Source organism: Gracilinanus agilis, chromosome X (genome assembly GCF_016433145.1).
Source record: "Gracilinanus agilis isolate LMUSP501 chromosome X, AgileGrace, whole genome shotgun sequence".
In the NCBI taxonomy this organism is placed as follows: Eukaryota; Metazoa; Chordata; class Mammalia; order Didelphimorphia; family Didelphidae; genus Gracilinanus; species Gracilinanus agilis.
In genome coordinates this window covers 42,297,509-42,312,178 of record NC_058136.1, presented here as the reverse complement: position 1 = coordinate 42,312,178, position 14,670 = coordinate 42,297,509, and the positions used below count along the sequence as shown (strand labels likewise).

Below are 14,670 nucleotides of genomic sequence, written 5' to 3'. Positions count from 1 at the left end.
GTCATTGGGTAAAATGCTGGTGCTAGCCATCAAACTGAAGTGAAGCCTTGGCCCAAAAGAGACAAAATTAGTCCTATTTGACCTGGTGGCATAACAACAACTAACATCTCTAAAGGGTGTCCCATTCACCAGGAACTATGTGAACCACTTTGCAATTAGTATCTCATTTGATCCTCACAACCCTGGAAAAGAAATACTATTATTAGTCCCATTTTACATATGAGGAAACTGAGGCAAGCAAAGGTTAAGTAACTTGCCCAGGGACACATAGCCAGTAGTGTCCGAGGCTTGGTTGGAACTCGGGCCTTCCTGATTTCAGGCCTGGTGCCCCGTCCACTGTTACCTAGCTGCCCATAGGCTACGTATGCCTCCAGAAAATCAGTTAAGAAACTAATGGAGACAATAGGTCTGGCAAAATTATTCAATGAATCTATTAAAAATAACAGCAGCAGAATAGAGCTGAAAAGCGAAAAAACGATTAGAGAAATCCCATTCCAAGGAAATATGAAATACCATCAAATAGCTGGGAGTTAAGCTACCATGACACACACAAAAACACATATTCGTACAAATATAACTGCAACACGCTCTTGACGGAGATGAAGGGAGACAAATAATTGGAGAGACTACTTGGCCTTTTTCACATTAATTTTTCCAAGCCTAAACAAACAGTTTGGAGATCCCCGGTGAATAGTGTGTTTATCTAATACACATGTATAAAACCGAAAAGTTGACATTTCACATGTATAGCCACTATTTTGCTGTATGATGCCTCCTCATTATAGCCGTGTGCATATTTCTTACGTAACTATTAAGCCTCAATTAGTGTGTTATATAATCATCTGTGTTTAATTAACACTTAATAACGTTAATGAAATGAATAGCAGTCACCGAACTGTCGACTACTGAAATATCAGCTGATCACTTCGAGAGTGTGTTTGTTACATTTTAAGAGGGTTTCAGCTACCATTACGGAGCTCTATGATCTTTGCCCTTTACTTCTACATTTCAGCTAACATGCAGCGCTGCATCTAACTGTAAGGAAGTAAATGTCAAAAGGAAAAAAAGGAACAGGATGGGATAAGTTACAACGCTAACATGATGACTTCAGGAAGAAGGCTGGCCTGCATGCTACAGACCAAACCACTGAAAAGCTCATAGAGTTTCCTTAAAAATACGTTATTTCTTCCACCGCGAAACACCTTGAAAATCCCACTTTTGCCCTACGTTTTCTAAATAGTCACGCATATTGAAGAGGGGGTGATGTATACAGGTGTATTATATAACACCTTCATGGGCTCTGGGCCAAAACCCAAGCCTAAAGTGTCAAAGCATTTGGTTTTGAATTCAAAAATTAGAAATTTGCTGGGAAAAACATGTGATTTACTGAACTGCATTTCTGCATGATGTCAATTTAAATGGATGGACTAAGACAGAGCTTGCCAGCCGTTCTGTAAAAAACCGAACTGAACCAACTACATTACACATTCAACAATATATGCCACCCTTTGATGGAAAATATTGGAATGATTCAGAAGTTGATGATGTGGAAAAGGAAAGAGCTCCAGCTGACAAGATCAGCTTTTGCTCCTTCTGCCTGATGTTCACTCGAGTCTCCATTCTAAGTAAAGTTTTGGGAAAGACAGAGTCCAAAATGGGAAATGGTCCTCGGAATAACGAAAATAGGTCACACAGTGCCAGAATGTGGGATCTTGGAGCACTCTGTATATTTTTAAATGATTAAATACTATTAAAGCAAATTATTTATTCTGAAACCTGCCCTCTGCCACTTTCAACAGCCCATTCTCACGTGACACGATGAACTAACTTTGGCAAAACAATTCACGGTGTGGTGATTAAGAGTGACAGTCAGATTTTCCATGGAGCATTTCTTTCTGCATGACAGTTTTGCATCCAGCAATTTCCCAATTTCATAGGGCCTACTCTCAACACGCAAACTGCTTTCACAGAGGCCAGAGTCTTGTCACTGAGTGAGAAATCGTCTATTTCGGAGCATCCTTTTGGCCATGTGAGGCTAAGCTTCTCCTAACATAATGGATAGCCCCATGCCCAGCTTCTTCTTTGCAAGTAAACAGATCCATTTTTCAGGCCTGTAATCAGTACGCATCTATTTAGCTACTTAACAGAAATGTGCCTCGCTTCATTAGGTAGCTACTGTGATGGCTCAGCCTAGTTAAAATTTCACAGCAAGTTAATCTGTTTTATTACAAATGAGAACACAAGTGATAATATCCTCACCATTTGCCAAACACAGGGTTAACAGTATTTGTAACAAATCAATGAGGCCATTGAAATAGGAAAATTGCAAATGAGCCCCCCCCCCGATTTTTTACACATTGATGACTTCATTGGATTTGTCATTTATAAATTTTACAATCCTGTTCCTGTTAATATCCTTGAGGTTGGTGGGCTTTTTTAAATCTCTGCATTAAAGAGCTCACTGTTCCATCCAAACCAATTTAGCCCAGTTTTCCATAGATGCGCTTAGAGCAGGAGGGCAGGGCTACTCTGAAACATGTTTTCCCACTTCTGTGTTCCCATCATCCTTTCCTGTGATTCTTAAAAGTCCTCTCTGAGACCTAGAGTTTGGCACTGGTTTAAAAGTTCATTTAGAAAATAAATGTCTACCGTTTAGAATCTTATAGGTTTGCCTACTCCATCTTGTCTGGCTTCTTTCCAGTGATGGGCCATATATGGTCAGAAAAATGTTGAGGCTATTAAATCCCTTTGAAGAACTATCTAGTGTCAGACCACAAATGTAACTACAAAGCTTCATATTGTTCCATTTTAGTCCTTCTAAAGGCTGCTGGCACCAAAGGCACCAATTCGGCCTATTTTTGAGGAACATCCTTGAATTCACCCCCAGGACGTCGTTTTGTAATAGTGTAACTCTCGCTATGCAAAGTCCTAAAATCACTGGTTAGAATTATACATATGATCCAACCGTTTGGGTAACAACTGCTTTAATGTTGGTTTGTTGACTCTGATACGATACAATATTGCTCCTTATCAAATATCAAATGGGCTGGATGATAGATAACTTGCCTTTTTTTTTAACTTTGATTTGATTTGGATTCAACTGCTACCACAATTCCTCTGCCAAATGTTAATCTATTAATGAGTTCCTAAAGGATTTAATGGCATTTCACTGCTGATGAGTTCTTTTTGGAAGTTTGTCTGAATGCTAGATATTTTATTCATACATTTATCTTGATATTTCATATTTAATTGATGGGCTCCTTCTGTGCTGTCATCAGGGCTCTGCAGAAGCAAAGCAGCTTGGAACTCAACAGACCTTGATGATAAAACTAGCGGTGGGCAGAAAGTGTCTTTGCCGGCCTTTATTTGTTCCCAGGCAAGAGTTGAGAGCTAAAATTGGTGGCAGCACAAATAGTCGAAAGCAGTGCTGTAACTGACAACAATATTTAACACCAAAAGCCATTCCCCAGAACATATGTGGGGAAAAGATAGGCGCAAACTATAAATGACTGTGTGGAAGCATATTCCAGACCACTAACAGTAAGAGAAATGCACATGAAAACTCTACGGTTTTGCCTCAGTCATTTTAAACTGGCAAAGAAAAAAAAGGCCATAGTCAGTGTTGGATGAGCTATGAGAACATATTTTGTATATTTTCGGGGCAGCCATGAAATGGTCCAACCATTCTGTACTTCACTTTGGAATACGAGAAAAGGAGCTAAACCACCAATACCCTTTCAGCCAGGAGTCCGTTAATGGGCCTATCCAACCAAGGAAACCAAAGATAGAGAACCATAGGCTGACTTTATATCAAAATATCATGGTAGCACTCATTCTGTTGAGTATCAAACAAATAAAGGCCAGCAAAGACACTTTCTGCCCACCACTAGTTTTATCATCACAAAGTGTGTGAGTATCCACTGATTGGGAAATGGCTCAAAGAAGTTGTTATCAATGAACATAATAAAGTATATTGTAGTCTAAGGTCAGAAATGACCAATATAAATAATTCAGATCAACTTGGGAATGTTTGTATAAACTGATATGGAAATAAGTAAAACCATAAAGGTAAAAAGAGGCCAGGCTATAAAGAGCTTTAAAAGCCAAGCAGAGAATTTTTATATTTGGACCTACTCTTCAGGGAGGTCATGGGGGAAACAATCCCTTTGGAAGCATTACATAGAATTTTCAATGTTTCCCTAATCGAGGTCCCCAAATAATGTCGCTTTTCCCCCATCCTGTTTAAGAAGCAAATGCAAAACAAATCTTAGCAATTTCGTTTCCCAAAGGAAATTCTGCCACTTCCTGAATCTTGACAAAAAGGCAAATATTAAAACTGGCTCCTCATACCCTCAAAAGTTGAGGAACCACTGCTTTACCTTCAATGAACTGACAAAAAGGGAAAAGTTAAGAAGGTAGTAAAGTGTTCAGATTTGTAAATCTTTCACTTATTTCATGAGCATGGCAACCTTATTCTCCTGAGTGATTTACATAAATACAGGTTAAGAATGGAAGCCGGTTAGTGAAGTAACTGGGAGAACCAGCAGAGAGACAGAGGGGGCAACCTCGGTTGATTGGGGAGAAGGGAGCCCCACGTCACATCTCCTGTACTCATCTTGCTCTGGATCAAATACGAATGCCCCGGAATGGGAGAATATCGATAGAGTTAAACAGGAAAATACACAGTTCCAAAATGGTGAGGGCTTGGATCTTTGCCGCCCAAACAAACAAACAAACTGAAAAAAAAGACATATACCCCTGCTGCCCCCAATTCATCTTAATCTGATGCTTTATTAGATAATAATGGTCTTGTATTTTTCCAAAAGCCCTTATGAGAAGATTCAACTAGCGATTTTTTTCAATGAATTTGAATGATCACAAAACCTCCTCTCTCTGTGTTGACTAATTTTGAATACCAGATGTTCCCATGCTAATGCCACTGCCTTGTGACCATTTCCTATCAATTCATTAATTGCCAGCTGCTCAGCCAAACAAAAACCACAGCTAATCAGATGGCATTGGGAAAAAGCCAAAGAACAGCTTCCCACTTTGGTCTTTCTTAAATTAGTAATCAGAGGGAAGAGCATGGCAGCTTTCATTCTGACATTACGAAGTTGCCCATAAATGAATAAACAATATGAAAATAGCTAGCGGGGACTAGACTGTCACACGGCAAGGGCACTCTTACCTAGCTCTGCCCTCTTCATACTGCCATGTTGGTGGCATAACCAAAGGACAAAGGGTGTTTTGTAGGCCTAACACCAACTGCAACACTAAATGCAATTCTTGTAGTTACATGAGTTATTAGCTACTAATGCTAGTAGCTGAGCCAGAACCACACATTACTATGTGTCCGGCCTAATGATATTCCCAGACTTGCTATTGGAAAAAAGCAGTAGCTGACAATTTGTCGTGTCTTTTCCACCTAATTCAGTATCACTCATTATACTTTATGTTGGAAATGCTTCCCAAATGTTAATGTCCATTCATTGATACAACAAGTACTTATTGAGCCTCTGCTGTGTGCGAAGCATTGTGTGGGGCTGCAAAGGAATATAAGACACAGTCCATCCCTTCCCAGGATGCTTTTTGATAAAGTGCAGATGCCCACAGCCCACATTAAAGACTCCATTCAAACACCCAGAGGCCACATTCAAAACACCATCAGATCATCTCCGAGATTTGAATCAGGAGCTCCAGCCAAGTTTTTCCCCTTGTGCCAAGGATCATCAAAACATCCTTTCTGGATGCCTAGGTAGCCTCTACACAGAGGGGGCCAGTAGCTTGGGTCACATTCTACCCTGGCAATGGTCCCGATCTGCAGTAACTGTAAGAAAGTCTGCTACTAATTTGGGCCAACTATATGCTACGGTACTGAGTCTGAGTCCTCATTACGATTCCTACACAGGCCCTCCAGCACTGGCAGTAACTTAGGGTCTATCTCATTTTATAGTTTAACTCAAATGGGAATGGTGCTAGAAGAATATTCTTTCTAATTCTGCGTGTTGTGAGTCAGACCAAATACTGGGGACAGTGAATACACTTATCCACAGTAACACAGAAAGCCTTTCACTCGATATGACAGTCCCAGTGAAATATACATCATTCCAAAGAGTCCCCCCCACAGTCCTTGAATAATCCATCCACAGTTCTGCTTCCTGGAAAATCGGTGTGGTCTCTGTCTCTGTCTCTCTGTCTCTCTCTCTCTCACACACACACACACACACAGAGCAGAATTGAAGGAATTCTCATACACATATGAAGATTATGGACTGTTCACCCCCTGGCTATTTCCTCAGTGGGAGTGCTTTGATTCTGCCTGAAGTACACTCACTGCTATCTATTAAAAGAACAATCTAATATAGGGTCATTTCCACAAACTAGGCCAAGGTAAAGAGATCTCCGAGACCTTTACGCCATTAAGAGGTGTGGCCGTGGGAGCAAGCAGATGATCAGAGTTCTTGAATCCAAAAAGTTATGGCCATCTCATGTGTTCTCCTCGTAGGTGGCCACAATTGAACAGGCCTACGTCTCCTCTGGGCACCGTCACTAATCAAGAGTGACAGTACACATCAATTCTTTTCACCCAAAGGCTCTTCTCAATAAAGAACTCCTTCCAGACGCAGGCAAAGAGAACCTGGAACTAGTTTCTACTCTTGCACAACTCCTTGCACTTAAAAGGTATCCAATAAATATTTGTCAAATGAACAGAAAAAAATATAGCATAGCATTACACACACACACACACACAGAAGCAGCCAGGTGGCATGGCAGATTGAACACTGGACTTCGAGTCAAGAAGTGCCTCAGCTACCTACTAGCAATGTGACCTCAGGGACGGACAAGTCACCTAACCTCTGCTTGCCTCAGTGTCTGCATCTGTAAAATGTCCATGATAATAACACCCACCTCCTAGGGTTTGTGCATGGATGAGTGTATGTTTTGGGGTATCAGAGGTCACTCGAGAACGAACAAGGCAACATATATAGATTATGATTGGGGAAATTAAGGCAAATTCAATAGCTGCTAGTGGATAGAGTGCTAAGCTTAACCACCAAAACCTGAAATCCAATCCAATTCCTGGCATTTAGTAGCTGTATCATACTGGGCAAGTCACTCAGCCTCTGTCTGTGTATGTGATTTCTTTCCGTAGCTAAGTAAGTCAAAGAAGGGTCGTGATTTGGTTTGGTGGAAGGACTTCCTCCATGGGGAGCTTCACAAATTCTTTTCTCATTGTGCTACTACTCAAAGGGGAAGGTGGGAAGAAATGCCACCTTTTACTTTTGTTAGTATTTTACAGGAAAACTTGCAATTTGGTGAAGAAAGAGTAGATGGCAGGCCTATTGGGGGAAACTAATTCACGTTTGGGGGATTTTTCTGTTTGTTTCCTATCAAGGAGGGAGGAAGTCACATCATTTGGGGGACCTCAATTAGGGAAGGATTTATATTTCTTCCAAAATGGGTTGCTTCCCCAAATGTGGAAAGACTGTATGGCTCCAGGGCTTGTGCTGGCCTCCTCAAATATTCACCTTCTCGGAATGCTCAATTGTGCAGTGAGGGAGCAAGTGCATTATTGAGTGACGTGTTCATCAGAACCCGCAAGGAGCATTCAAACAAATACCCAGAGACTGTCACATTACAATAAATACCCATCTTATTTGAATATGCAATCAATCACAGTTGTCTGGTTTTCCCCCAATTTCCTTTTGAAAGAGCCAGGAAAATTAGAAGCAAAAATACAGACAGCTGAAATGTTCAACTCTGAGGAGGAAAGCAAATTGAAATCAGTCCCCTTGAAGTTATAAGAAGTACAAATCCTGGATTCAAGGAGGGCAAAAGACTTGAATCCAAGTCTAAGTTCTGCCACTTGCTAGCAAACTGACATTGAGCATGGTCTCTCTGAGCCTCAGTTTGTTCATCTGTAAAATGGGAGGAGGAAGGTCAGGAAAGGGTGGGACTAGATGTCTAAGGGACCTTCCTACTCTTGAGTCTGTAACGATAGAAATTCCTGGTTTTTGTCAGCTTCATCTCTCTGGATATTTAATAACGATTGTATTTAATAATGAAAGCTTGTATTTTGTTTTAAAGATAAGGCTTAATGACAATTATTAATATGTAGGCTATGACTCATGAAAAGAATTAACAAACCTTAATGAAATGGTTTTAGAATTACTCCTGGCATTTGACAAGTCAGCCAAGAGTTTCTGCCCATATCCAGAGAGTACACAGTAAGCACTTAATAAATACTTCTTGGTTGATTAATTGACTTAGAGAGAAGTTGTTGTTTTTTAAAGGAAAAAAGATCCATTTGGCAGAAGAAAAAAACTGAGGCATAGAAAAGTCAATAACGCTAATAATAATGATGAACATTTCTCTAACACTTTAAGGTTCACAAAACGTTTTACACATATAATCTTCTTTACAGTTCTGGGAGTGAGGACGGGGCAGTGAGGAGGGGTTGGATTAGACCTCTGATTTCATGGGTAGAGTGAACTTCAAGTGAGGAAGTTCCTTCTTTCAGTGTTGGTTGATACCTGGGACACTGAGAGGTTAGCAGGTTGCCCTGGGTCACATGTCCAGGATGGGCCACATAGGCCTTTACTGGAATCCAAGCTTTCCTGACTCCAAGGCTGACTTTCTATAGACAGAACACCATGATGCCTCTCTGGAGAGGCTCGCCTAAGGTCACCATAGCTAGTCAGTGTCTGAGGCAAGATTTGAATCCAGCTCTTTCCAACCCTAAGCCTAGCAAAATAGGCAGGCTATGAAGAGTATCTCCCAGGCCATACAATTCCAGAGACGATGCAGCAAGAATCACACGTCTGACCATGTTTGAGCTACTAAGAATGCTCAGAGAGTCCTTCTCCTGCGTCTTCACCACATTCTGAACATGTACTTAACAGGTCCTTCCAGGACATTGAGTCAGCAGAAACAAGAGGGGCCTAGCAAGATCCTGGAATGATAATGTATTTGTTGAAGCAGAGGAGGGGCTTGACACACTTGGTTGTCATGCCTTAGCATCACACCACTTTGGTCTTTGGGGGTTGCTGGTTGCACATTATCCCAAGGTAGATCTCGTATCAGAAAAGTCCATCTGGGACAACAAGACTTACAAAAGGTTTCAGTAAATTATTCCTCTTTGAGTTTTCATTACATAAAAGCAACTAAATAAATAGCTGCATTTAGAGATTTCTCACCAAATGACTTCAGGCCGGGGCATTACGTGCCAAGTTTCTGTGTCAGGAAATTTTTACAGCATGATTCCAATTCGCTGAAAGTGGGGATTTAGAATTGGAATGCTGACAGACTTTCAACCATAGTGACGCTAGCAGGTGACAACTGTAATCACATTAGATTATATTATGGAAGGGAAGAAAAGTTTTGTGGGTCTGTGCATTGTGACTGCCTAATTGAGAGTATCCCTGTCCAAAAGAAATCAAATTTCAGGGTTAGGACATTCCTCTCTGAAGAACTTCAAGTTAGCGTCGCCGATCACGCAAATTCCATCAGCATTCCTTCCTTCTAAATGGCGACCATGAAGCAGGAGGTATGGTGACTTCATTTTGAGCAATTTAGAAAACCATTTAGTCATAGCGATTTAAAAGGTACTAATAGCATGGAGGAATAGTGAGGAAAGTGCCGGGCTTGGAACTGGGATGTCCCGAGTTCAAGTACCACATCTAACATTTAGAAGCCCGGGGTTTAAGTGATAAACTATTGCAGTCGGCCTGGTGGAGAGTTTCCTTTGCTGCTGATGTCAGATCCTTTATCCAATTTAGAGGCACATGTTCACTTGATTTCCCAGCCTGGAAATCAGAGAAACTCTTCATTTTTCTTTTATTCTAATGAAATTGTTTGTTGAGGATGCTGACTTCTGGAATTGGTGGATTTCGGGACCTACAGCTGATGGAAAGTTAACAACACACAGCTTTGACTAGTAGGTGGAATCATACCACTTGCCAAAAGGCCCACTGGAGGACCAGGAAAACTGGCAAAACTGGATACAAGCAAGATGACTAGAGCTTTGAGATGAGAATTGCCATGCTTGCTTGTGGCTTTTTAACCAAAGCTGTGATTTCCCCGATATGAAAAGCTCCCTCTATGATCTCAGCATGGCACCCGCTCTGCAGCTTGTTGTCTCGAGGACTGAGAGGTTAAAGGCCTCACTCGCAGTTATGTAGCTTTCTCTGTCCAAGGCAGGATGGGAACTCAGGTGTTCCTACCTCCAATACCAGCTCTCTCTTGTGCCAAGCTGTTTCTCATTCTTCAAACTCTACTTCATTTTCTATGTCTCATTTATGTGATCTATGCCAACGGCAGGGCCTGTACGGATCTTGGAGAGAGTTAAAGGCTGTAATCTCTAAGTCAAAGAGAGGACAATTTACAAAGATGATTCTTCTCATGGTTGTGTTTCCCTGTTACCGAAGCACTATTTCTAGGTGCCAGAATGACTGAAGGCTTGATGCCAGGAAAAACTTTCTAATAATCATAACTACTCTAAAGTGGAATGGGCCACCTCATTGTGAAGTAATGGGTTTCTCTTCACTGCAGGTTCTGGCAGAACTAGATAGCCACTGAGGTACTAAGTCTTTGACTCTGTGACTCCATGGCCCCAAAGGAAACTGTGGAAAATAGGTCACATTCTGAGACTTGTTGTTCAGTCATTTTTCAATTGGGTCAGACTCTCTGTGACTCCATTTGAGATTTTCTTGGTAAAGATACTGATGTAGTTTGCCATTTCCTTCTCTAGCTCCCTTTGCAGATGAGGAACTGAAGCAAACAAGGTTAAGTGACTTGCCCAAGGTCACCCAGCTAGTGAGTGTCAGAGGCTGGGTTTGAACTCAGGGAGATGAGTCTTCGTGACTCCAGGCCTGGTGTTCTATCCACTGCGCCACCTGGCTGTCCAAGTTCCGAGATAACTAGACTGATTCTCTTATTCACTGCCCCTTCTCTAGGTCCTTCTAAATTGCCTCCTTCTATTAATGGTACCACCCAACACCAAAATTTCAGTCATCTTTAAACTCATCCTCCCCTCTGATAACCAAGTTGTCCCCAAGTCTTACTGCTACAATATGAACCTTCCTTTCTGGTCCCCAAATTCCATTCCTACCTACATTTCATGACTGTATCACCATGCTCCCTCTTTCACTTATTCTATGCTCCATTCAAAAAAGACTATTCAACTTTCTTCAGCTATTTCCTGAGCCTGTCCCCAGTCAGGCCTTTGCTCATACTATGTTTGTGCCAAGTTGTCCTTTTCTTCTGTCAAATACTTTCTCTTCCATATACTGTTCCCCAAATTTTCTACCGCCATTTCCTTAGATGAGCTCTCCTTTGCCTCAATCTCCACAAACCCCTTGACAGAACTGTAGTTTCAGAGTTGGAAGGGACCTTCACAGCTCATCTAGCCCACTCTCATCCCATAATCCCCTCTCTGAGTTGTCTCCTACATGAAGCCTCTGCCCCAATTTTCCCAGTGATGAGCCTTTCAATAAAAGAGAGCCACAGTGCCTAATTTCTTCAGGATGAAGATGAATAGATGAGTATATTTCCCATTTTCTCTAATAGTCTGGAAGCTCTCTGAGGGAAGAGGCCATGGCTTATTTTTCCACAGTCATTGGTTTGAAGAATTTTCTGTCCCCTGGAGATGGCTCTCCATGTAACTGTGAGGATTTCCATGAGCCTCCACTTCCCTGACCCTTCTAGCACCTCTCTGGAAGAAGTAAAAGGCTCTTTACCTGCCATTATCAATCAATGGGCATTGTGACTATACGTTCAATCTAGGCACTGGAATTTAGGCAGGACACTAATGTGCTAGACAGCACCCGGGGGGGGGGTGAAAAAGAGGGGAAAGGGCCTCAAGTATATGCCACAGGAGGATCAGCCAGAGGAAGCAGGCTTGTGTGACTGAAGAGGCTAAGATTTGTTGGGGGAAATGAGACTGGTGAACAAGTATTTAAAAGGCCATCCCATGGAAGAGGGGATTGGACTTGTTCTACATGACAGCGAGGTGGCATGGTGGAAAGAATGCCAGGCCTAGAGCCAGGAAGACTCATCTTAGTTCAGATCAGGCCTCAGATACTTACTAGCTGTGTGACTCTGAGCAAGTCACTTCACTCTGTTTGCCTTGGTTTCCTCGACTATAAAATGAGAACATTAACAATGTCTTCTTCACAGTGTTGTTGGGAGGACTGAATGAGTTAATTGTAAAGCATTTGGCCTGGTATCTGGCACTTAATTAAGTGCTGTATAAATGCTTACTCCCTTTCTTTTCACTTTCCTTTCCCCAGAGGTATAGAGTCAGATTGCAGTCTGAGGTAAAGAAAAACTTTCCTGACCACCAGGGCTGTCTTAAAATGCAAAGGGTCGCCTTGGAAGGGAGGGCTCTCGCCCTTCCTCGAGTAGGTCAAGTAGGCTGTAGGAGAGACTGTCACATCAAGGTTGGCCTAGATGGTTTCTGGTGCGCTTTCCACATCTGAAAGTCTGTGACTCAGTTAGACTGCGTGTCCTATACGAAGAGAATGCTGGTGACGTCAGCAGGCACTCTAAACTCTTCCAACACTGGGAGTAGGTTTGCCCTGATCCAGCTCTTTTCTCTCACCTGATTCTCCCTGTGGCCAGAGTGAAGAGTAAAGTCTACAGCAATGGAATACACGGGCTCACACCCTGATCGGTACTGGCTGTTAACCAACTGAGCCAGTGAAATGGCAGCCCTCCCACGTCCAGCTTCCCTTCTAGAGTGGACCGTGGTGAGTGTCCATTTCTTTCTTTCACATGATTCCCCCAGTGCTCTCTCCCAAGTCTCACTGTTGCTTTTTACCTTAATAACAGAAGCCTCTGCCCTGGTGAGTGGGCTATGCATCTGGGCTGCAGCAGCCATGTTGGCAATAGTATTGAGGTGGTTCATCTGATTCATCGCCATGGCAACTGATGCAGGAGGCAAGGTGACAGGCAGCAGTGGATGAGGCATCATCATAAATGGCAGGTCAAGCCCTAAAAGAGACAGGGTGGGAATATTAAAAGGGTTACTCATCATTCACATAAAGCAAAAATCACATGGAAAATGTTGCTAAGAAATCACAAAAAGCTGGATCTAAATCCACCTCATTGCCTTCTAGTTACCAGACTCCCCTATAAGCCCTTGACTTACTGGTGGAACTCATGAAATACCACATTGCTTTACAATAACAAAACGAGTCTCCTTTTTTCTTTTATTAACGATAAGATACATTTTCAGCCCAGTAATGCCAACCTACCTAAAATGCCCCTTAAAGAAAGTAATCTGGGTCTTCTCTCAAGGCACAGTAAACAAATGAGCTCTATTCCTTTTGATTCTAAGCATGTACGCAGTTGGTACCTATGTCTATGCTGAATCTATGACCCAGGACTCCATACTTCAAGTCTGACGGTCAGTTAAGCCAATCAGAACACAGCCCGAATTCAGGCCTTTGGTTACAAACTTCTGAGAATGGGCACTTCCTGTCTTTAAATGGCCGACCTTTAATTCTAAGAGCACTAATGAGAAATGTTCTTGTAGATCATGGCTCAAAAGGAAATAGGAAAATGTCATGGTGGCAAATGAGAGGTCCTTTTAACAAGACTGCCCTCGCCCTCTGACCTGGTGAAGTAGCAAGAGCCAATTCACCTTTCACTTTTTAGACAATGTAGACTGCTCTTGTGTATACTGTTCAACAGAATTTCCATGGACTTGTGTGTGAGAGAAAGGGAAAAGAATATTTCCCTGGCATCAATTTGTTCTCTTTTCTTTTGGTTACAGATAGTCTCAGGAAAAGTCAACAGCTGAAACACTCAGGCAGCGCATACCTCCTCATATTCTTAGCGGAAACTCTTAGGCTCCAGGAAAAGTTAACTTCACATTTTGAGACGGCAAAATCATGAACACAAGTAAGTCACGGCCCTTGGATCTTAGATACCTTAGAGCAGGGGTCGGCAACCTTTTTGGCCGTGAGAGCCATAAACGCCACATTTTTAAAAATGTAATTTCATGAGAGCCGTGCAGTGCTCACAGTGCGGCTCCTGTAACAGGGCCTGAAAAAAAAATGGGCTTTATGGCTCCTGCAGAAAGAGCCATACGTTGCCGACCCCTGCGTCAGATAGATACCTTAGGTCTCTGAGGGATGTGAATAGAAAACTGATTTTGCTCTGGAACCCAGGAGAAAGCAGCAATCCTCACTTCACCCCTAGAACGCTTTTGCCTCAAGGCCTTTCTGTAACAGACCCACTAGACAGCCTGAGTTTGGATGGGCCCCACCCAACTGCTCCCATGACATTCTGGCATCCCATATACTCTAGCTTCACGTATCGCAAAACTGAGAGAACAGGAAAGACTGTCTCTAGGAAATCCCTCTCTATGTGGCCAATGACAGACTTTCGTGGCTAGGGTAGGAAAGCCAGGGTAAACTTCATTTAGGCTCCTTGCCTGATTCCAGAGATGTAAAATCCTGGGGGCTGGGGGTACTTCAATGCTACACACAAAGATCCTAGGCATGCCAGTTATCATATGACAGAACAGTGGCAGTCTTAATTAAAAGAAGGACACATCAGTCACTAACGTCTCTGGGGAAGACAGTCCTGAAATACACCATTGTCAAAAGCACATGAGGATCAAAGCAGATCTAGAAAGCTGGAATTTGTACAGACCTCCGAAAA

General features: G+C 42.3%; 1 protein-coding gene across 1 annotated transcript in view; it reads right to left on the bottom strand.

Moving 5' to 3' along the window:
- The window catches only part of DACH2 (dachshund family transcription factor 2), a 409,931-nt gene that overhangs the window by 73,226 nt on the left and 322,035 nt on the right, over positions 1-14,670 (bottom strand). Inside the window, 1 exon segment of the mRNA XM_044682815.1 lies at positions 12,821-12,993. Coding sequence (XP_044538750.1) covers positions 12,821-12,993 — 173 coding nt within the window.